General features: G+C 40.7%; 1 protein-coding gene across 3 annotated transcripts in view; it reads left to right on the top strand.

Moving 5' to 3' along the window:
* The first annotated feature begins 1925 nt into the window (after positions 1-1925).
* smarcc1a (SWI/SNF related, matrix associated, actin dependent regulator of chromatin, subfamily c, member 1a) overlaps positions 1926-24861 on the top strand; it is a 38975-nt gene continuing 16039 nt past the window's right edge. The window contains exons 1-21 of one of the 3 annotated variants that reach the window (XM_034698652.1): positions 1927-2180; positions 7311-7430; positions 7533-7615; positions 7916-7997; positions 9358-9450; positions 9547-9616; positions 9821-9890; positions 10181-10256; positions 11331-11456; positions 13485-13603; positions 15501-15634; positions 16939-16992; positions 17112-17149; positions 17971-18092; positions 18222-18293; positions 18414-18527; positions 19692-19845; positions 19936-20046; positions 20614-20673; positions 21129-21387; positions 22813-22974. In XM_034698652.1, the coding sequence (XP_034554543.1) occupies positions 1995-2180; positions 7311-7430; positions 7533-7615; positions 7916-7997; positions 9358-9450; positions 9547-9616; positions 9821-9890; positions 10181-10256; positions 11331-11456; positions 13485-13603; positions 15501-15634; positions 16939-16992; positions 17112-17149; positions 17971-18092; positions 18222-18293; positions 18414-18527; positions 19692-19845; positions 19936-20046; positions 20614-20673; positions 21129-21387; positions 22813-22974 (2305 nt within the window). In that variant the 5' untranslated portion in view covers positions 1927-1994. Of the gene's footprint in view, positions 2181-7310; positions 7431-7532; positions 7619-7915; positions 7998-9357; positions 9451-9546; positions 9617-9820; positions 9891-10180; positions 10257-11330; positions 11457-13484; positions 13604-15500; positions 15635-16938; positions 16993-17111; positions 17150-17970; positions 18093-18221; positions 18294-18413; positions 18528-19691; positions 20047-20613; positions 20674-21128; positions 21388-22812; positions 22975-24861 lie in introns of all 3 variants that reach the window. The other 2 variants (XM_034698651.1, XM_034698650.1) reach the window with 2 other exon arrangements.

Below are 24861 nucleotides of genomic sequence, written 5' to 3'. Positions count from 1 at the left end.
TTTTTTTCTAGGTTCTGATCTGTCTCAGGTTTGAGCAATAAATATTCTCATTATTAACATTTTTTGCAGCAGGGGACTTTAAATGAAAGTGTACACATTATTTGCTAACCTCAAAGAACACAGTTTCTTCAAACATTTGCATTCCACCTCTCAGTTACCCTAAATGTTTTTTGATGAAGGAGATGTGTTTGTCCATTTCAAGGTCGAGGGGATGATGTAGACCTGCTCCACCTCCTGGTCGAGGACAGACAGACAAATAATCTGACACCAGCTGCCAAACAGGACCTCACATTTCAATCAGAAGCTCTCACAGACACAGACACAGACAGGAAATGCTATCCGCCTATAGTCTTGTTTTTTTCCTTGTCTGCCTCCTGCCATATAAAAACGTGTCACGTGTACTTGCTTACAGTAAATTCCTGAAAAATAAAGAGGTGCTTCCTGGTCCTGATATAAATGATTAAAGAATAGTAATATAACTGATAGGCTGTCAGGTGGTTCACATGGCACTGCTTCACTGATTAGATACTGTGTGATCTTTGGCTTCTAAAGAAAGGGAAACTACCTGAGGACAAAAAAGAAAGAAGGAATAAGTTCAAATGATAAAAAAGATATAAAAACAGTACAGGAGAAGTATGTATACACACGATTTGTGAATCCACATCTAAAGTAGTCTTCAATGATGATATCCAATTAAGGTCTGCAAAGCTTTGTCTCAGCCCCTCCAAACTGTAGCTGCCGTGCAACACATATTCTGCCATTTAGACCTGTCTCATAATTATGACTTAGTAGGAAAGGCAAGGCAGCTTTATTTGTATAGCGCATTTCATACACGAGGGCAACTCAATGTGCTTTACATTTAAAGTGGGTTAAAATGAGCTAAGATAGGAAGGCAGTGGCAAATAAAAAAGTCTTAATCTTTGATTTTAAAGAGGTGAGAGTTGGAGCAGACCTGCAGCTTTCAGGGAGTGTGTTCCAGATATGTGGAGCATAATGACTAAACGCTGCTTCACCATGTTTCGTTCTGACTCTAGGGACTGAAAGCAGACCAGTACCTGATGACCTCAGAGGTCGAGGTGGTTCATAAAGTAGCAGCAGATCAGCAATGTATTTTGGGCCTAAACCATTCAGTGCTTTATAAACCATCAGCAGGAATTTAAAGTCTATTCTCTGACAGACAGGAAGCCAGTGTAGGGATTTTAGAACTGGAGTGATGTGGTCTACTTTGTTGGTCCTTGTTAGGACTCGAGCAGCAGCATTCTGTATGAGCTACAGCCGTCTGATGGACTTTTTAGGGAGTCCTGTAAAGACCCCGTTACAGTAGTCTAGTCTGCTAAAGATAAATGCATGGACGAGTTTTTCTGCATCCTGCTGAGACATGAGTCCTTTAATCCTTGATATATTCTTAAGGTGATAGTAGGCGGACTTTGTAATTGTCTTAATGTGGCTGCTGGAATTAAGGTCTGAGTCTATAACTACACCAAGGTTTCTGGCTTGGTTTGAACATTTCATCTGTGCAGGTTAGTAGCTCATAATTATGACTTGCTTTTTTTCTTTTTTTTTTAACTTTTCAAAAAAAAAAAATTCTTTTTTTTACTTTTTTTTTTTTACTTTTCAAAAAAAAATTATTATTTTTTTTTTTTTCACTTTTCCTAAAAATTTTTTTAATTTTTTTTAATTTTTTTTTACTTTAAAAAAAAAAAAAAATTCTCACTTAAAAAAAATATATATATTATTACTATTATTATTTTTTTTTTTTTAAACTGGCGGAAACGGGCTTCCACACATAAGACACTTGAAAAGGGCAAGAAGTCATGAAGAAGCACAATAAGTAGTATCCCGTTAATGCCTACATTACCCATAAGCCTCCTCAAATAGAGTCTCGCGAGAATTGAAAAGTATCAGCACGTTTGCGGCTGCGCAATATCATTCGAAAACTTGCATGGTGAGCGACGCCGTGTAGGAGAAAGACAACGCAGCGGACTAAACACACAATGGCGACGGCGGCGACAACGGCAGGCGGGACGGGATCAGGCGGACCGGCTACCGGCCCGGTCGGCGGGAGCACCGCAGTGGGACGGAAAAAGGACGGAGGTCCTTCCACGAAGTTCTGGGAGAGTTCAGAGACCGTCTCGCAGCTCGAGACGGTGCGGCTCTGGATCGGAAAGCACTACAAGAAGGTAAGCTAGCTGCTGTAAGCTAGCTGCTCTGCATTGAGTCCTATGGTGGCCCGCGTCCCCCAGCACAATGGAGCCCTGCTGCTAGCTAGCAGATCACAACACAAAACAACTTCAGATGGAATTAATGCTGAATACAAAACCGAGTTAGAGACATATCTAACTCACAGTCCTTGCATGATGTGCTAAAAGCTAACAAACAGTCCATTTACACTTGAAGGAAGCTGCTTATCAATTTGCTAGCTCACTGTTAGCTTGCTAACTGAGCATCCCGAGCTGCAACTAACAACAAACGAGGATGAGAAATGTCTCCAAACGAGTGATATATGCATTGTGCAACTACTGTGTTATTTTAATTAGTGTTAACAACTTTCCTTAATGAGTAATTCACATGTGTGCCCACTTTATCAGCACGTTCTAACGCCCAGGCTAACCAACTGTAAGTCACGGGTTTCCTCACATAGACTTCGAGCTAAATGTTGCACTTTGGTTATTCCTGCTTGAATTGAGGACCCCATGGTCAGATCCCTGTGTGTGTGTGTGTGTGTGTTCTGTATACACAGTCATATTTTGTGCTGAAGCGTGATCATGATGATTTTGTCAACACAGCAGCAGAGCAGACAGTGTGCAGCAGCCTGAAGCTCAGCCACCAACTTAGCCAAACAAAAGACCGAGCCCCCCTGTCTCCTCATGCTCCCATTCAAACTCACACACACACTTCAGACAGACAAGTTTTAGTAACAGCAGCAGAATCCAATCAAACCCTTCTAAAATAAGGGGCCTTTTTTTGTAGTATAAGTTACATTTTCGACACTGCATATAGACTACATAAACTACCTGCCAGATGCCCGCCTTGTGTTTGTTTACCGTCTATGTTAGGGTTGCATTAAATGGGGAAATCCCTGCTTACATGCACCAATCAGCTCTTGCATTATGACCACTGACATGCAAAGTGAATATCATTGATTATCTTGGGACCTGTCAGGAGGTGGGATATGTTAGCAGGGTTCCCACACGTCCTGGAAAACAGTTGATCAGTTTTGACCAAAGTAAATTGTCCTGGAAAATCACATATTGTCCTGGAAATTTATTCCAACATGACTGCGTGCGACCTGACATAATTAAAAAAAACACATTACCATTTACTGAAAGCTGAGTGCATTCACAGAAAAGGGGGGTATGTTGTTTATGTTTTATGGGAAATGAACCTTGTGGAGTGTTCTTTTCATTCAAAGAGTCTTATATTTAAGTTAAAGAGTGACCAGAGGAGTCAGGCAGAGAGCTCAGGGGGTCTGTGCCTCACAACTTTCCCTGCAGGCTGAGAGCTCAATTACTGTACTGTAGCTAGTAGGAGTGCAAACTCCTGATAGTGAAAACAAACGGAACAAAAAGAGCGACACAGCTGCACAGAATCTGCACATTGTAGTTGTTGTTAATCACAGTAGACATCGCCACCCAGGAAAACAGTTTAAACTTTTTAAAATGTCTAAGAGAGTTCAAAACTTCACAGAAAATGTCCTGGAAAAAGATCTTTGGCAAACAGTGGGAACCCTGTGTTAGGCAGCATCATCATTGTATCATCTTGTCCTTGAAGTTGATCTGTTGGAAGCAGGCTGGGTCAGAGTGAATCAGAATCCGAATCAGCTTTATTGGCCAGGTATGCTTGAACACACAAGGAATTTGACTTTGGTAAACTGTGCTCTCTTTGTACAAGGCACAAGAATAAGACATACAAGTAAAAATATAATAACAATAACATCAGCTATAAATACAAAAGAACAACAAGTAGGCATGACTAATATGTACAGACTAAACAATATATTAGTTCAGTGCTGAGAAGCAGAGGTAGTTTTTACATTAAAAAAATAGAAGTTAACTAATAAAATAAATAGAAATATGGAATTCTGCTTGGAGAATTGTTGCATTGTATATTTACAGATATACATAGGGTTGCATGATGTGGGAAATACCTGCTTACATGCATTAATCAGGCCTTACATTATGACCACTGACATGCACAGTGAATATCATTGATTATCTTGGGACCTGTCAGGAGGTGGGATATGTTAGGCAGCATCATCATTGTATCAAGTTGATCTGTAGGGATTTTGATGTTTGGTAAACTGTGTTCTCTTTGTACAAGGCATAAGAATAAGGCATAAACATATAAATATAATAATAATAACAATAATTCTGGAGTGTCTCCAGAACTGTAGCTCTTGTGTGTTTTGGGTCTGCAGGGGGTCAGCACCAAGCGGCAACCTCCGGTCTAAAAATATGAGTCCAATGCGGAAGTGCTAAAAAGAAACTGCAGTTCATCAAGGATCCGCTTGAGGCTGGCTCCAGAAAGTACCTGAAACCACATACACATGAATTCAAAAAAGCTGATCTTTACAGCAGAAATAAACATGTTTACAGCCTGGTACAAAAGACGAGTGTAGTCTGGATAGCTCATTTCTTGATCGGCACACACTGTACGCTGCAATTTCAAAGATATTGAGATTATGAGTTTTCCAATGAGAGGCACAGCTGACTTGATCAACAGTAGCTGTTGGCAAGGAGGCTCAAAGCCCACCTCTTTATGCAAAAGCGCTTGCCAGCATCAATATGGCCGCCGCCGCCGATTTGCCTCAAAACAGCGCTTCAGAAACAGATGGGTGATGTCACAGAGACTACATCCATATTTTATAAGATAAGGTAAGATACTCCTTTATTCGTCCCACAACGGGGAAATTCATGGAGTTACAGCAGCAAACAAAAAGAAGAATTTCAATAAGAATATATGTAGAAAAAAGATGTCCATATATACAAAATACAGTCCAAGGTCCAGTCCAGTATGAGGGCTACTGGGGCTCAGATTGTTGAGAGGCTCAGTTGTCAGAAGACCCCTGTCCAATGCTGAAAGTGCCTACAATAGACATGTGAGCATCAGAGCTGGACCATGAAGCCATGTTAAAAGATGGCAATATAGTGTTGACTTGGTCTCCAAGTTCCCTGGATCTCAATCCAGACCAGCATCTGTGGGATGTGGACACACAAGTCCAATCCATGGAGGCCCCCACCTCCAATCTTACAGACTTGAAGGGTCTATTGTTAACGTCTTGGTGTCAGACACCACAGCAGAGGTCAGGTAGAGTCCATGTCCTTGCAAGATGCGGGCTGTTTTGGCTCTGACCTGACACAAGGGGTGTGAGCCACATATTGTGGGCCGGACTCCTCTTTGTGTCATTTGATTTTGAGACCTGAACCTGATGTAATATTTTTACTTTGATGGTAAATCAGTTTTTATCGCAGGCGATCCATGCAGAAATACAGTTCTTTGTTATAGTGCTGCAATGTCTTCCATTCTACCGGTTTCAGTACAAAGCAGCTTTTTCTATTGGACATTACATTTACCACGTTTGCATGTATCCTCTTGACAGTGGCCTAGTTTTAATATAGACCAGGTCTAGCGTGAGCCTTTTCCCCTTTTTAGATTTTGCATGTCCTATTTTGCATTGCCCAACCTTGTATCAATGCTGCTCCTCGAAAGATTTAAACTTTATTCCAGGTCAGGAGTGAGGATTAATCTGCTGAGAGGAAAGAAAATCTTATCACTGTGCAAGATTTGATGGATAGAAGCAGACATTCTGGAGGATGACTTTGCAAGCTCTTGGTGTTGTTGACTCTGAACTTTAACATTCATTTTAGAAGCAAAACCAAACTCTGAATCCAACTCATTTTTATGTATAAAGCTCTTTTCATACATTCAAGCATGCAGCCTGAAGTCCTGCACAAGAGGATAGAGAGACAGAAACAACAGCAATAGGGGAAGTGATGCAAGGCTACAACAAGACAGAGGAAAGTGATATTAAAAATGAAATAATTATGATCAAAGCAATAAAATAAAATCAGAGGAAATATCAGAAAAATGAAATAAAATCAGATAAATACTAGAAAAAGAAAAGAAAAATAAGAAAGGATAAATGCTAGAAAAAGAAAATAAAATCATATAAATACTAGAAAAATAAAATCAGAGACATACTAGAAAAAAAGGAAACTAAAATCAGGTAAATACTAGAAAAATACAAGGAAACTAAAATTAGATAAATACAAAAAAGAATGAAAGAAAACCTGTTAAATACTAGAAAGATAAATTAAAATAAAATCTGATAAATACAAAAAAAATAAAATCAGAGACATACTAGAAAAAATAAAAGGAAACTATAATCGGATAAATACTTAAAAAGAATTAAAGAAAACCCATTAAATACTAGAGAGATCAAATAAACTCCGATAAATACTCGAAAAATAACATCAATAAAACAAAATCTGATAAATAAAGGAAAATACAATAAGATTAAATCAGAAAATACTAGAAAAATAAAATAAATCAAGCTGATGGTAATAATGCTAATAATGCATTCCATGGCTAAAAGGAAATTATCTAAATTAAAAGCCAGATTAAAAATGTAAATTTTAAGTTTACCTTTAAAAACAACCGGAGAGCTTGCCGCTTTAATGTCCAGAGGAAGAGAGTTCAGAGTTTAGGGGCATAAAAACAAAGAGCTGTCTGCCCGGCACATGTGAGGGACACATGAGGAACATAACAGCCAATTAAACTGGCTTCCAATTATGAAAAAAGTACATGCAGAGGTTATGGTCCTGACTGAGTCCCTGTCTGTGTTATTCAAGTTGCTGATTATTTATTTGATTAGCCGATGCCAGGTGTAGTCACCATGCTTCCCAAAAAGTGACGGCTTTGTCTACCTCAGAGACTGAGAGAGACCCTTCAATAATCAGAATAGTTGTTTATATTTCTGTTAATTAAAACAACGTGTTTCAGCCTATTAGAAGAAGTGGATGATATTCCTGCCAAGCTGTGCTCTTCAATAGTTTACAGTAAACTAGCAGAGACTGTACGCTGCAGTCTGTTGTGTAAAAATCAAATTAAGAAGCATAATCCAATGTTTTGTAGACGGCTGAGTAATACCCCCTAAACAGGAATAGTATCAGTGTACCTCACATATTTAAAAAGTAGACATTGATATTTAATGTAGATTTATAAACAACAGAGCTGTGTTAGTGACAAACACACAGCTTTACATGTGTTAATGAATGATTTTCTCTCTCTCTCTCTGTGTCTGCTTACAGCACGTCCAGAACGACTCCCCCTCCAGTAAATCTTTGGCGGGTCTGGTGGTTCAGCTGCTGCAGTTCCAGGAGGATGCATTTGGACGCAGGGTCAACAATCCTGCTCTCACCAAGCTACCTGTAAGCAAATCATCACACGAGCATTTTTCTGTGTCGGAGCTCTTTTTGTTTTTTATGAAATCTCCAGCCATCGTAACCTTGTGGTTTCGCTTCCATCCTCAGGCCAAGTGTTTCCTGGACTTCAAGGCAGCAGGGGCCCTCTGTCACATCCTGGGCTCTGTCTACAAGTTCAAGAGCGAGCAAGGGTGGTAAGTCGACTTGTTGCGCTTATTTTGTCTTTCGCAAAACTCTGCATGCTATACTTGTTTCTGCCAAATCCCTGAAATTGTTTATTGTTCTGAAGTTTGGCAACAAACTGACGTGAAGTATTTTCTATTTCTGTTTCTAATTGAAGGGTTTCTTTGACAAAAATCTACCATCGATTTTGGTTCACCTCAGAAGTTGAACCCTGGAGCAGTTCCTGGTACCTCTTCTTTTTTGTGTTGTCCTCGACTTCAGCAAACTCATCTCAGTGCGTATCTCTCTTCTCTGTGATCTCCTCACAGGCGCAGATTTGACCTGCAGAACCCGTCTCGGATGGACAGGAACGTGGAAATGTTCTTAAATGTGGAGAAGAACTTGGTCCAGGTATAGCCCATAGTTTTGACACAGGGTGCTACTTCAATCAATCAGTCAGTCAGACTTTATTTATAAAGCGCTTTTAAAAAGACCCCCCCATTCTAATCACAACCCCAACCCCGACTCCAAACCCACCCCACAATCCTAAGGTTAAGAACGCAATATATGCAACAATAATAAGAATAACAATGAAAATAAAGTAAATGAAAAATAAAAAAGAAGTTGCTGAAGAAACAGAGGAAATGTTCTCATGAGATCTTAATGAGGAAACACTGGGGGCAAAGATGTTAAAACTCAACACAGGAAATTAAACTCACCAAAATAAAATACATTTCTAAAATAAAAAAACACTAAAATATTGAACCAATAAAAGAATATAAGATGTTTTACTTAAAATAAATAAATACAATTAAAAAAAGTGACTAAAATTTGAACTAGATAATAAATAAAGTAAGGTGAAATAAAACTGTTCTAAGAATAAAACTTTGTTAAAACCGAGACTAGAAAGGTGAGCTGTTGTTTCTGAATTCATGTGAATAAACTTGGGTTCCTGTAAGATGCTGAGAACAAGTCACAATATTTCAATATGGTATCATTAAATCTGATTATTGAGGCAAAAATGAACCGTTTAATCTGATTTGTACTATGTAATTACACTGTTGATGTTTTGGAAACCTCTGTGCAGTTTGAATCTATTTAACAATCTGTTTTGTACCATGTAATATCTTTATTTTTGATGTTATAAACCTTTTATTTCTGTACTGGAAGCTGTCCCTATCAATCATCAATCAGTTAGACTGTATTTATAAAGCGCTTTTCATACAATGACATTGTAACGCAAAGTGCTGTAAATTAAAACAACTTAAAATAGAATTAATTTAAAAATAAATAAATGAAAAATAAAAAAGAAGTTTCTGAACGAACGGAGGAAACGCTCTCATGATATCTTCATGAGGAAACACTGGAGGTAAAATAAGATGTTAAAACTCAACACAGGAAATTAAACTCACCAAAATAAAATACATTTCTAAAATAATAAAACACTAAAATATTAAACCACTAGATAATAAATAAATAAATTAAAGTAAGGTGAAATAAAACTCAGTTAAAAGCGAGACTAAAAAGGTAGGTCTTGAGTTTGCGTTTAAAAATGTTGATGCTCTGTGCAGCCCTCAGATCTTCAGGTAAGGTGTTCCACAGGTGTGGTCCATGATGATAAAAATCTGCCTCACCGTGGGTCTCTGCTCTCATGACACCAAAGTACTTCTGTCAGAGTCCTAAATGGATTCTCCAACTCCCAAAAAACTACATGAACAATGATTGTCTTTGTCAGGTTATGAAAAAAATTACTGTCTTATTTTTCTTGCAGAACAACTGCTTGACTCGTCCCACTGTGTTCCTGTCACCGGACATTGAGCAGAAACAAGCCAGTAAGCTCAAAGACATCATCAAAAGGCACCAGGTGAGCCAAACGCACATCCTTAAACCCTCTAACTCTTTCGTTCCAGGTTTGTGTGCTTATCTTCATTCTCTTTATTCTCTCTCTCTTTTTTTTTAGGGCTCCATGACTGATGACAAGTCGAAAGCCACCCATCACATTTACCCCTCTCCATCCCAGCAAGAGGAAGGTAGAGGAGACCTTAAAGCTAACTCCAGTGTTTTATTTGTTGTAGCCATGAAAGTAATGAAGTTAAAAGATAAGAATGAAGAGTAAGATCTTCAGACTGAGACCGTTTATTCATTGTTGTAGATTGTGATTCTGCATTATTTCTAATAGAGTCTTTGCGTTAGAATGAAATGAATTTGTCGGTCCTGGTTTGTGTTTGTTGCAGAGGAATGGCTTCGTCCAGTCATGAGGAAAGACAAACAGGTGTTGGTGCACTGGGGTCTCTCCCCTGACAGGTGAGCACAATGTTTAGTAATAACAAACTTAATACATTTTATTTATGGGCGCCTCTCAGGTCACTCCAGGTCACCTTACAAATGCAACAACAATAAAACAGAATTATTATCAGAGCAAACAGTATGCTGCGATAACACAAACATTACATTATACAATATTTAAAAATATCAATTATATATATTATGTTTCTTTAATAGCTCATGATTGTTGGTTTATTAATTGAGAAGAAGATGAGACCAGGAGTGAATGCTAAAATGTTTTCTCTGCTGTTTTCTTTTGAATCTTGAAGTTATGACACCTGGGTATCAGCCAGCGAGGTGGACGGAGATGTGGAGGACCCACCCAGCAATGACAGACCGTGGAAAGTGAGTATCCAGGAATACAAGCAGAGAAAAAAATGCTGAAACCCCAAAATTGACTTGATGTCTTTATTTAGAACATGTACAAATAGAATGGAAAAAAACATACAAGTGAGAAAAAGGAAGAACAAAATCAATCACAGAAAATTTTAAATTTACATGTAAAAAAGGAGTAGGAAGAAGTTAAAACATTTGTATCCTACCCCTTTTATTCACTGTTTCCTGGTATAACATGAGTGCATTCTCAAAAGAACAAACTTTCATAACTTATCTTCATATTTAAGCATAGTATCAAGGAAAAACCCTCATTATTACCCATGCCTTTCTTCCTCCCTGTACCCCATGAAATAATTTCTTTCTACGTATTCTTGAACTTGGTTATGTTTTGGCCTTGCTGTAGCTCCATATTGAGTCTGTTCCACAGTTTTACTCCACAGATTAAAATACCAAAACTTTTCCGTTTAGTCCGAACACTCATAATCTTTAAATTATACTCCCCTCTTCACTTGTAACCTCCCTTTCTTAGATGGATAGAAAATCAGGGAGCTCAAAGCTGCTGCGTTTTCCCCGGCTACATTAAATAGATGTTAGAGTGTTGCTGTTACTGCAGGTTTAACAGTTTGTGTTTTTTAAAGTTTTAGGCTTTCACATGCTGCAGTGAGCATTGTAGTGTAAACAATGAAGGAGAATCACATGTAAAATAATAACTTCAGATACTATAAGGGTAAACCAATACATGTAAATGCAGCACAGAGATAATCCTCCATGAACTTTTAATAACCAAAGATAGACCCACTTATTCGTAAGAACTGTCCCCACATCCCTAAAATCACATCATATCATCGGCAATTTACAAAACTAGCTCACATTTAAAGTCTGTGAAGAAATGTAAAGCTTATTATTTCTATAAATGAAGACGTTTAGTAAATAGATTCTTGCATAGTAGCTTCTAAGTTCACAAGTTTGAAGACTGGTGGTCTGCTACAGCAGCGGTGTGGGGGTGATCTGTGCGGCTAAAATGATTGTGGATTCTTCCACTTGTAAAAACTCCCCTTCCATCTGCTTCCCTCTCCTCTTCAGGTCCATGCCAAGTGGGTTTTAGACACCGATGCCTACAATGAGTGGATGAATGAGGAAGACTACGAGATGGATGAGAACAAGAAGCTGGTCAACTTCCGCCAGAGGATTTTCCCTAAAGAAGAGGAGGTATGTTGTTTGTTGAAATGATTTTGCTGGTTGTGTCTCTTATTATGATTGTTTTAACGAACTCTCCAAAGATGTGGAGTGTTCGAATCGGCTGATATGGAACAGAAATGTAAACCTGCCCAAACACGGATGAGCCATGTTTCTGTTCGAGTGTTTTTGCTGCCAGTTTGTTTGGTCGCTTGCTGCTGTGTCCCGTGGATTGTGTGTCGCTGTCTTCCTTCGTCTGCTTTGCTTTGTTTGTCGCGCATCCTTTCCAAACTTTTCCTCACTCTTTGTGTCCTTCAGTTTTATTTCAGGGTTTCTGTCCACTTTAAAAAAAAGCTTGAAGATTTAAAGGTGATATATCATGCAAAATGGACTTTTTGATGGTTCTCTACCTGAAATATGTGTCCCTGGCATGTCTACAAACCCCCCAAGAATGAAAAAAATCCATTCTGCCCCTGTTCTGATTTCTCCACCTTTCTGTAAATGTGTGTGAAACGAGCCGTTTCAGACTTCCGTGTTTTTGTTGCGTGACGACAATATCCGGTCTGTAACGGAGTCAGAGCTCGGAGCTTGTTCAGCCCATAGACTGTATAAAATACAACTCAACCCCTCCTCCGTTTTTCATTCCCTGCACACGTGTGCTAACAAGGAGCTTAGGAGGGAGGCATGCTAGTTGTAGGCTGTCTTAATAAACACAAAGGTCGGTTTTACTCCCCACGTCTGCAGATTTGAAGATGATTTTTATTTTTCATGGGAAAGTGCTAGCGCTAGTTAGCATAGCCACATAGCTACATGTTTGTAGCTGTAGCTGTGTACCAAGACACACGTCGACATACTGACAAATAAAACAACAAGAAACACTAAATCTGTGACCAATCCTTCAGAAAGGTCCCGCTGCCTTTCTGGCAGAGCTCGGTTTTACTCCCCACGTCTGCAGATTTGAAGATCTAGTGGATGATTTTTATTTATCATGGATAAGTGCTAGCGCTAGTTAGCATAGCCACATAGCTACATGTTCGTAGCTGTGTACCAAGACACACATCTACATAATGATAAATAAAACAACAAGTAACACTAAATCTGTGACCAATCCTTCAGAAAGGTCCTGCTGCAGGCGCCTCTCCGTCAGGATCAGATTCTGGATCAGATTCAGAGGGTTAAAGTAACGCGGGTCTGTGAGCAGCCGTGTATATTCAGCCAACATGTAAACATTAGATCAACGTGCTGGAGAGCCGAGGGCTCATCCACTTCCTGAGGGGGCGTGGTCAGAGGGAAAACAGACCGTTCTGAGGAGGGCCGAAGAAGAGGGGTTTTCAGGCAGACCAAAATCTGATTTCAAAGTGTTTTTTTGAGCATAAACTTTAAAGACATGTTTTGGGGACCTCTTAGACCAATATATATTGATGAAAAAAGCGTCATATGTCACCTTTAAGGATTTCAAGATCTGACCAAAAACTGTAAAATTGATGAATTTACTCGTAGCCACTAGGGATGACAACAATTAATCGAGTATGGATTAACTGATTGTTAAGAACTTACTCAAACACATTTTTTTGTTTAGGTTTTCTATCAAGTGGAACAAACATCATGTGGTCTTATATGTTGTTCAGCTATCAGGGAGGTGTTTTAAGTTTAAAGCATGTTAAGATGTGTTGGATAAGTGGGTGCTTTCTTACCTTAGACAAGTCGGTCATTTAGAATTAGAATTTCGGTGTAAACGACTCGGGTGTGAGTCTTTTCAGAACCTCCCTGAGTAATCAAACATTATGAACTTGAGGGGTTCATTCGTCTGTTTAAGAGAACTTTATGCAGATTGATTAAGAAGTGAAGAGCCTCTCATTGAGCGCTGCGACAGTGTTCAGGAACCCTGGTTGTCTCCTCCACCACCACGGCATCCCCCACCTCCCTCCCCCCCCCCCCTGTTGTCGTTCTCCCTCTGCTTCCCCTCCTTGTGTGTGCAACCGTTCCATCCTCTCATTCTGCTGCTCTTTCTCTCATCCTCCATCCCTCGCTCCCTGCGCTACACGGGGTTTGTCTGATCAGTCTTCCCGTACACCCGATCGAAAGGAGCGCAAGGCCAACTCCGCCGGCAAGAAGAGGAGACGCTCGCCCTCGCCGCCTAGCACTCCCGCAGAATCCCGCAAGAAGGGAGGAAAGAAGGGGTAAGGAGGCAAACCAGCGATGCTCTTTATTAAGCCTGAGGTTGAGCAAACAATTCAACTTAAAGACAGAGAGATGTGGAAGTCTTTACCTTTTATCTTTAAAGAAGAATGATGCTGATGTTTCATTTATTTATAGTGGACAATTCCCAAAGGAAGGACTGTCCTTTAAAGCTAGAGTCGAAGTTAATTTGTATGGGACTTTTTAAGTGTTGAGAAATACTTGTTACTATCTGATGAGTTATTAATAATAATAATAATAATACATTTTATTTATAAAAGCGCTTTAAAAGATTCTCCAAGCGCTTTACAGGAAAATAAGATAAAATAATACAATAGAAAAGCAAAGGAAAACAGTGCAAAAAAAAAGCAAAGAAGAGCAAGGCAGCAAAATAAAACAAAACAAGAAAAAAATCAATCAATTCTAGTTTAAAAGCCTTTGTAAAAAGGTGTGTTTTGAGTCCGGATTTGAATTTGGTGAGTGAGGGAGAGAATCTGAGGTGTTGGGGGAGAGAGTTCCAGATGGTGGGGGCAGCGACAGAGAAGGCCCTGTCCCCCCCTGTTATTAGAAGATTTATCTGCATTGAAAACAAAAAAAAAACACAAGAAAGATCATCCTTATTGCATTAAAAAAGACGAATATTGAAATAACAGCAAACATGTTCTGTATTCTATTTACACACTTAATATTTATTGTTACTTCTGGTATATTTGGTGTTTTAATTAATTATTCATTTTTTTTTATTAGTGATTTTCATGACTAACTGAAGTTACACAACACATGACACGGAACAGCAGCAAAACTAATAGAAAGTATACTGGTACAGAGTTGAGGGCATTTCAACACAGTTCAGATGGCTGCTGAAATATGAGATTAATAATAATAATAATAATATATACTAATATAATAGTAGTATTAATCCTTGGAGCAATTGTAAAGTTGTCAGTTCAAAACTGAGGGGGAAAAAGAAGGAACAAGAAAAAAATGTAATAAATGAAAAATAAAAATATATGTATGTTTTGTATTTTTGTATTACAATAATAATCACACACATACTTTTGTCAATACTGAGATGGCAAGAATGTCTCCTACAATAGGCTGCATAGTAGGGAGGGGCAATTATTTTTGAATATTCATTCACTTAGTAAAAATCAAAGAGTTACTTGAAAAATTGTACTTTTAAAATGGGAAAATATTTTATCGTTTTCACCAGTGCCTGGTTGTAATACGGTATCCCCTAGACGGTGACTATAATAGAGCATCTTAAAGCTGTTAGCTAACCGCTTTAAATAACAGAAGAAGAATGCTAACCGCATTAAATAGCAAAAGAAGAAGAAAACATCATCCACTCAAACTCAACACTATTGAGGAAAATCAAGTGAAGGCGGAAAATGAATTTTAGATTTAATGACAGAAATAAAGATATTAAGACAAACTGACAGCTCTGCAAAAAATCCAATCTTAGCAGATTATTTCTATCATTTTAGTTCAAAGTATCTCGTTAGACTTCAAATAAGCTACATTCACCCACTCTGTAAGGATAAATATCTTGTTTCAAGACATTGAAAGCAAGGAATGCACCTTAATTTCTTTTGAAGAGTGAAATAAACACAACCAATGAGGCAATAAGGAGTTATTCTTTTTCAAGAGGTTTACCCAGTAGGTTTAGTTCACAACACAACACGGGCCAAAAGATACTCTTATTATTATTTTAGTTTTTTCAGTTTAAAGTAAAAGGAAGCTCAATAGACAGCCGTTAAAGCCTTTAATGCTCTCTTACTTTAAAGAGTTGTTTCTTAAAACATGAACTGAATGAAGCTGTGCGCTGACTGCTGAATGACATATTAGTGGAGGAGTATCAGCCTCTTCATTGACTCTTGGCTTTCCGTTCGGTGTCAGGAACCCCGGGCCTCACTGGAAGCGACGGGGCGGCCACAGAGGCGAGGAGGAGGACACGGAGGAGGACATGACGAAGGACTTGGACGACTCTTCAGCCGGGGCCAGCATGGAGGAGGGCAGCATGTCCAAAAACGGTATGAGAAAAGCACGGGGGATTTCAGCTGGACTCTGTTTGGATAAACTACACCATCGCTCAGATTTTTTTTTCTTCAAAGATCTGTTTATTTGAATTTGTACACATTACATATAAAAGATCAATATACACAATTAAAGCAAGTGATGTTTTTTATATAATCAACACAATAAGTGAATGTACAAAAAAACAACCAATAATAATAAATGATAATAATTTAAAATAAAAGATTAATGAATAAAAAGGAAAGTAAATAATGGTGAAACTGCAATAAGATAAATAGGTTAATACTTAAAAGATAAATAAGTGGAGAGGTAAAAAAAAAAACAAAAAAAAACCCCAATAAGAATAACAATAAATAAAATAAAAATACATTAAAAAAATAAATAATAATAAAAAAAACAGAATTAAAATTTTAAAAAAAACACCACGTGTCACTGAGATATTTGAACCAAGCTGAAACTCAAACCTGCTCATTCAAGAACAAGAAATCTCTGACTATCACAGTCCTGATGTGTGGCCTACATGCAGTCTGACGCCCAACAAACATCAGAGGTGGTGCATCAGCTTGCATCCAAACAGGGTTTTGTGCAGCCCCACTTAAAAACCATTACAGTGGTAAGATACCTTTAGTTGCACACAGGAAGGAGCCACTTAATCAGCAGGTGTTCCAGATGAATCCATGGAACCAAAATCAAATTGACTTGATTTTACATCACCCTGATTTTGCATCCTCAGACATCATTTTAGAGATTGCAGACAAAATCCTCAGAGGAAAACCACTCCTTGCTTCAGCGAGCTGAAATCCCTGTGAGTGATTTTCAAGGGAGATCATACGGATTGAATTTCTGTGAGTAACCGCAGGAACGACAGGGGTAGTGCAGGGTATAGGGTGAAGACGCATCCGGGTTAGGATCTCTTCTTGATGAGCAGAAGTGTCACCCTGCTGAGGACATATCCTCCCACAGATGCATGCACCATTGTCCTCTCAGAAGAGAATGAAACCAGCCCGACTAATCGACTGTGGATGAATCGAGCTTCAGACGCATCCTCCACAAAGATCCTCTTTCAAAACCAAACACAGAATTCTAACTAAAAAATGCTCTTTTTAGACCAGGTCCCATCTGCAGTGTCCCACTTTTACAAAAATCCTTCATCACACGCACACACACGCACGCACCCACTCTGCTCAGCACTCTCTGTTTTGGTGTCCTCTTTTGAAAAGCAGAGTGCTTTTTAAGGCCTTCATGTCCGTGGCTGAATTACACACTCTTTGAATTTTCTCCTTCTTTTTTATTCTTTCAGCAAATTCAAAGAAAGACATCGAGAACACTCCTGTGAAAGGTGGGAATGACCTGGGTAAGTATCTGACACTGAAATGCTCTTACATTTCATAACTTACATGAATCACTTGAGAGCAGAATCAGCCTCTGAAGAACTGTTAAAAGTTGAACTTGAAACCTGTTTGTGTTTTCCAGACGACATGGAGGACGACTCGGTGCTGTCAGGTGGAAAGGTGAGATGATGAATGACTCAGACTTCATCTTTGTGTTCATTAAGAAACAGTGAAGGAGTGTGTGAGGGGTGAATGGGCCTCACTCTTTGCTTGCTGGAGTTATTTGTATCATCATAAATCAGATAAATTGATCTGCTTTAATTTTGATCAAAGCAGCCGACTGCTTTAGTTCTTCTCTGGATTAAAACTTAAAAACATTCTCTCATAAAATGTTACTCAACTCAACTTTATTTATAAAGCACTTTAAAACGACCACAAACGAGTGCTGTACATAAATAGACAAAAACAACGCAGGCATAAACAATTAAAACACAGGATCATAAAACAATAAATATTTAAGATGATTTTTAAAAATGGACAGTGAGGAGGCTTATCTAATGTGGAGGGGAAGCTCATTCCATAATTGAGGAGCAGCAACAGAAAAAGCTCTATCCCCTCTGAGCTTCCGTTTTGACCGAGGTGGTGATGTGAGGGAGGAAGCATTACTCTTTTTTTAGCGGTACATATATCTGACTGTCATCAGCATAACCATAAAAGGAGATGCCATGCTTTCTCAGGATGGAGCCCAGGGGCAGTAAATACAAAGAGAAAAGCAGGGGGCCTAAAATCGACCCCTGTGGAACCCCATACAGCAGCAGGGCAGAGCTGGACTCTGAATTTCCAAGGCTTACACTTATACTCCTGTCAGACAAATATGATTTGAACCACTCAAGTGCAATACCACAGATACCTACTAGTTTAAACTGAGTGTATCTGTGTCACAGTTCAGAGATGCTGTGTGTTCATTGTGCGGACCTCTCTGACTCTGTCTGCGTTTGCAGGATGATGAGGAGCAGGGCAAAGCTGAAATCAACCGACTCATTGACACAAGCGAGGACAACGTGACTGAACAGACTCATCACATCATCATCCCCAGTTACGGTGCTTGGTTTGACTACAACTGGTAAGAGCTTTTTAAACGTCTAACATCACCTTTCAATCACTTCACTTTGATGTACGAGCTGCTTTAGAAATAATAGAGGAAACCCTTGAACTCTGGTTTCATTCTGCAACCGCTTCCTTTTCACGCCAGCATCCATGAGATCGAGAGGAGAGCACTGCCTGAGTTCTTCAACGGAAAGAACAAGTCCAAAACTCCAGAGATGTGAGCCTTCACACACACACAGTCACATGAAACACTTCTACACTCATTCTTTGTGTGTGTAGTTTTGTGTTGCTGCAGACCTGCTGTTATATGTTCTCTGTGATGCTCATGTCTCAACAGATACCTGGCGTATCGCAACTTCATGATTGACACGTATCGGCTAAACCCTCAGGAGTACCTCACCTCCACCTCCTGTCGCAGGAACTTGACCGGAGACGTTTGTGCCATCATGAGGTGAGCGAAGTCTCAGAAACTGTTTTGAGAACAGAATCTCTTTAGTCCAGTTTCTGCAGCTGTAGTGCCGTAGTTTGTTATTGTAGTGTAAGGAGTATTGTCCACTTATGCTTGACAATCTGTATGCCTCAGAACCCCTTCAGCGATCATCTAACATCCATTTAGCTTTAAATCCTGTATAAACAAACATCTGCATTCAAGTGATGTTGACAGTTCGCTCTTTGACGTTGTCTCTCAACTCCAACAAAAACATTACAGCTCCCTGTTCACTAGTAGTTAAGGTGCATTTTGAACAAGAGTTCTGGGGTCTTTTAGCCCCCAGAACTACTTTACTAGTTTTGAACTCATAAAGCCGTGGCAGAGATCGACTGGTGTTTTGGTTTCAACCGCGACCCTGTTAACTGGAGACTTTCAGCCGGATGCATCCCTCATAAACGTCTTTAGATGATCATTAAATATCTGATGAGGATATTTTGAAATCTTAATAAAAAACTAAACTAGTTTGCATTCCCAGGAACTCCCTCTGTGTTTCAACAGCTGTGTAATTTCCACAAACACTGACACGTTCAGCTGAAGGTCTCCAGTTTACAGGGTCACTTTTAAAACCGGAACACCGGGAGAGACGCATTCATGGTGTGCTGGGAGAAGACTACTGTTACAAGCTGCTAAATCAAGAGAATCACAGCTTCTTCTTTTGAAAAGTACACACACATACAAAAAAGATAGAACAAATAAAAACTAATGAAAGAAAGAGAAATCAAGTGAATCACAGATGTGTGTGATGTTATTGTGGACGGAGGGAGGAATAAAAACACTGCGGTTAATCTACCAATCAGACACGTTCAGGATTAGTGGCCCTGCCCCCCGAAAGTCCCGGGACCTTTGAAAAGTACTACCCCCAAGCAGGGGCTTTTTAGGGGGGAGATTATCTACCCCTGAACTAAACTTAGACCCTGGTTCCTCCGGTCGAAACGCACGTAGTTCAGGTGTGAAGTCCCTAGTTCCTGCCGTCGAAAAACGCCTTTTGACTCCAGTTTTTTGCCCTGCACCAAACACTCATACAAACTAAAGAACTGAACTTTTCTTGGATAATTTAACAGACTTCATTATTTTAAATAAATCAGAAGAAGAAGTTTATTAATCGTCTTTGCTCTCGATCTCCAGAGTTCATGCCTTCTTGGAGCAGTGGGGTTTGGTGAACTACCAGGTCGACCATGAGAGCCGCCCCTTGCCCATGGGCCCCCCACCCACACCTCATTTCACCGTTCTTGCTGACACACCGTCTGGCCTCATGCCCCTGAACCACAGACCCCCACCGGTAAGGTTCACAAGAGTCCGTGAAGGCGGAGGAACGAAATGTTTTGTAATGCAATCATCGTTGATCATGTGGTGGTTTTCATTCCTCCAGATTCCCCCTCAACAGCAGATGCCCAACTTCATGGATAAAGGCAAAGACAAGGCCATCGACCTGCAGAACTTCGGCCTTCGCTCGGACCTCTACAACAAGAAAAACATCAAGGTCAGCATCCCAGTATCACTTAGGGTCAGGGTTTTCTCTCTTTAGATACTTAAATGAGTGACCGGGTTATGTCTGTGAAGGGGGCACTATGGGAAGAGGGGGCTAAACAGGGAGAGAGTTCAGCATCCTGACTGCCTGGTGGATAAACCTGTCCCTCAGTCTGCTGGTTCTGGCCCGGAGACTGTCTAGTCTCCTTCCTGATGGCAACAGGCTGTTAGACGGGTGGGAGGGGTCGCCTGCTGTGAGCAGGGCTTTTTGGGTGAGGCAGGAAGAGTAAATGTCATGGAGGGAGGGGAGAGAGGCGCCAACGATCTTCTCAGCTGTTCTAGTGTAATGTTTGAGGGATACACGCAGAGTCTCAGTGAAAAAAGTCACAAAATGACAAGAGGAAAAGTCTCAAATCAAGGAGAGAAACTAAATAATACAAGTAAAAACAGGAATGTTTCTGAGATTCATGTCAGAGGGATCTCATGCCGACAAACACAAGAGGCTAAAAAGCACACCGCTGATCTACTATCCTGTTGTGTCATTGCCTCTCTTACATGACTGTTTATTTTTGCCCTACAGGGAAAAGCAGCAAACTCCACCAGGGACTGGACTGAACAGGAGACTCTGCTGCTGCTGGAGGTGAGTCTCTGAGGACAGGAGTGAAAAAACAAACTTGAAAATGACCCTGGTTGATGTTTGCCCCCCCCCCCCCGAGCATCAAAACTCTCTCTTCCTCCAACCTGCTGGAGGAAACACTTGATAGATATCACACTTGTTGCACGTCTCCGTTGTGAAATTACGCTCACATTTTGTTCATCTTCTCCTTATTTCTTTATCACCTCTGTTCTTACCCCTGCTGTATTCTTCTAACCTTGATATATACCGTCTCTCCCTCTGTACTGACCTCTCACTCTTGAATTGCGCTCTCTTTCATGGCACATAACTCTTTCATCTCCTTCTACCTTACGACCCTTTAATCCCTTCTTCTGTCCTCCCACTCTTCAGTATCTTTCATAATCCTGCTCTCCTCTGTGAACATATTGTGAAGATACTTTCACTAAGACTTGTGTTGTCTGTCCCCTCCCCTCCTCCAGGCTCTGGAGATGTTCAAAGATGACTGGAACAAAGTGTCTGAGCACATCGGTTCACGCACACAGGACGAGTGTATCCTTCACTTCCTGCGGCTGCCCATCGAGGATCCGTACCTGGAGAGCACCGAGGCCTCCCTGGGCCCTCTGGCATACCAGCCCATCCCCTTCAGCCAGTCTGGAAACCCAGTCATGAGCACAGTAGCCTTCCTGGCCTCTGTGGTCGACCCCAGAGTGGCATCTGCTGCTGCGAGGGCCGCTCTAGGTGAGAACGAAGAGAGAAGATGAAACTGAAGCATCTCATCTTTAACAGCTCTTTGATAACAGATCACAAACACAAGATGGGGATGGAATAATAATACATCTCAGAGCTGCAGTTACCTCTAACAGATGCAGTTACCCTTCTGACCTTTAGAAGAACGCCTTAAATATGGCTGAGAGACACATTTCATTTACTTTAACAGATCTTAAAGGCTGGTTTATACGTCTGCGTCTCCCCTACGCAGCAGGGGCTGACGCGGACATGAGCACCACATACTTGTGCGGCGATGTGTCCGCCCGCTCGAGCCCGTGGAAGAGGAACATCATGATGTTAGATTTAAGTGACCGCTTGGCAGAAAATGGTACCTTGTCTCCTCGGCCGACCACTGCTTTGCCTCGGAATCCATTAGTCTCTTTAATATTTTCGCTGCAGGACAATGGCGGAAACACGTTTGGTTTGTGTTTTTGATCATGGCAACCTCGCCCCTGACGTAAGCGGTTTGCGGTTCTAGACCAGCAAAGAGTAGGAGCCGCTCTGGAACTGGTTTTCCCAGCTGGGAGCCGGTTCACTCACAGACAAAACACACAAAAACGGTTCTCAATTGAGCGCCAACTCCGAAGGGGTATCTGATAGTCCGGTCGCCTGTTTCCGGCCCCGCTACAATCTCTGTTTGCTTCTCCACAGAGATTCAGAGCGTGTTATGTTAATCTACAGCTGATACATGTTGCTGTTTATCATACAGACATGATTACATGAAGAATAGAGAGGAGGAGATGAAATACAAGGCCAATGAGCGGGGATCCAGGAAGTGCTGTAAATGCAGGAAATACAATGCAGCAGAGCCGACCAATCACAGGGCTTGCGGTCCGTGTTGATTCTACCCGTAGTTACATTTTGGAGGAGGTGCATGTCAGCTTCGTGTGTAGGTGTGTGTAGGTACGGGAGCTACGCAGACTAAGTATAAATCAGGTTTAAGACTGGGACATTATTTGACACACGTGGGATTAATAATCTGAGCAAGATTTGTGTCTCTGCAGCAGGACAGCACTTTATTATGAAGCTGTTTTCAAGATTTAAAAGGTGTAAATTGCCATACTCAAGGATCCACAATTCTTTGACTAACCATGCATGATTATCCAGAAACATGTGACAGGATCTTTGAATTCGGGTGCAGTGATTTTTGCGAGCTTTTGTGCAGATATTAGCATGAGATCAAAACTGAGGTTGAACTCAGAGAGAATGAAATAATGACAATCATGAGCTCTTTGAGAAGCAAAACTTTCCTGTACAGTTCATTTCGATGCATTTTACAGTGGAGTTTGTCTTTCACTCATGCCTGTATCAGAGTTATCTTTTATAATCAGTGGGTCAAATTTACGCTGATTTGAATTGCTTATAAGTAAACGTCCTCCCCCTGTCTCTCCACAGAGGAGTTCTCCCGCGTGCGTGAAGAGGTGCCGGCTGAGCTGGTGGAGGCTCACGTGAAGAAGGTGCAGGAGGCAGCCAGGAGCACAGGGAAGGTGGACCCCGCCTTTGGGCTGGAGAGCAGTGGCATCGCTGGCACCGCCCCCGAGGAGCCAGAAAAGACCGGTGAGTGAGAAACAGGAGCTGGTAGAGACCTAGGTAGAGACTTAGAATCATGTTCATAAAGTGTTGAACGATGTAAAGCTGTGAGTGAGCAGTGCATTTAGAAGTGGTTGCATGTAGTCTTGCTGGAGGTCTACTTCTTCATGCATGTTGTTACTTCTGCAGCCACTGGGGGGCAGCAGATACAAGCAGTTAGACTTCTCCCTGTTTGACAGGGAGAGATAGATATGATGCACATTACTGTGTTTGTGCGTGCTTCAAGCTGAGCTGTGCTGTGCTCCAATGATTTCCACGGGGAAATGTGTCCAATTTATTTAAAGCAGTCATCGTTTGAGAGTTTGAGCAGTGTGCAGCCACTGTGCAGCATCAGGTTATGACCTCCAGATCAAATCAAGTGGAGAGAGAATGAACCTGAAACATGAATTTGATGCACTAACATTAAAGATTAATTCATCGATTGCATACTTTTAATTAACATCCAAATGTTTGAATAATCAGTGAATCTGTCTGAGTAACTTCTCTGGGAAAACGTTAACCGTAAGGTTAGTTAAACCTGCTCAGCATCACGGTCTCTCTCGCACTACGATCGGGTCTTCTGCGCCTCTGTGAGAATATTTTTCATGAAACAATGATTTTGAATAAACATTGCTTCACATTGAGGAGGCGTAAATATGTGAGTGTTTCTCAGCGATGGACCGTGGCTTCTGTACGATTAGTCATGAGTCTTTCCGACATTTAAAGCAGGGATGGACATTTTAAGCCAAAATACTATTTGATAGTCATTAGCACCTATTCAGTGATTATTCGCATAATCACCCCCACACACAGACACACAGGCCTGTCCCATTAACAGCACGTTTGTGTGGCAGTTAACCAGCAGCAGGACGAGGTGCTGCTGGTAGTTTTTTTGAAGTGGGGTTGTATGAGTTTTAAATCACTAGTAATTGTAGGGGCCACAACGGATGCTGCTCAGCTCGTCCCCTGTAATGAGACAATGCAAACTGCAGAAATGAGCCAAAATATCCCAGTTTTATATTGATCTGTTATCGGCCGTTGAATTTTAAAAAAATGTCCGATGCCGATATGCGTCAAAATGCCGAATATCGGCGCCGATAATCAGTCCGGTCGATAATCGGTCTATCCCTAGTACACATCAGTTATTTGCTGGTAGGGGTTAGAAATACAGATTTATTAAAACATGAGTTCAGAATTCTCTTTGTCATGTTATTTTTTTATATTTATATATATATATATTTGGGCTTTACATCTTTATTGATAGAGGGAGAGGACAGTGGATAGTGTAGGAAACTGGGAGAGAGTGGGGGAATGACATGCAGGAAAGGAGCCACAGGCTGGATTCGAACCAAGCGGCAAACTCCGGTCTCAAACGATGAAGCCAATGCGGAAGTGCTATAAACTGCAATACATCGAAAATCCGCTTGAGGCTGGCTGCAGAAACACCGGAAACCACATTGATATGAATGGGAAGAAGACGATCTTTGCAGCATTAATAAACATGTTTACAGCCTGGTTCAAAAACCGGCTTGGCCCTACAAAGCTAATCTCTCTAATGGCACACACTGTACGGGGGGTGAATTTTTTTCTAACATGACGGGTTCAGAAGATATTAAGATTACGAGTTTTGCCCAAATAAGGAAATGACTGACGTGACTCCCAGTCGGGAACACACAGCCATTGGCTAAGAGGCTCACACTACGTCACACTCTGCCTAGTTGAGTTCCGCATTTCCAATATGGCTTCTGCCGTCGATTTGCTTCAAAACAGCTCTCAGGAACAGATGGGTGACGTCACGGATACTACGTCCATATTTTATACAGTCTATGATTCGAACCCAGGCCGCCCCCTACATGGGCGTGCAACTTAACCAGA

The sequence above is a fragment of the Notolabrus celidotus genome, chromosome 12, assembly GCF_009762535.1.
Source record: "Notolabrus celidotus isolate fNotCel1 chromosome 12, fNotCel1.pri, whole genome shotgun sequence".
Classification (NCBI taxonomy): Eukaryota; Metazoa; Chordata; class Actinopteri; order Labriformes; family Labridae; genus Notolabrus; species Notolabrus celidotus.
The sequence above is the reverse complement of the archived record's forward strand: the minus strand, read 5'-3'. Positions and strand labels throughout refer to the sequence as shown.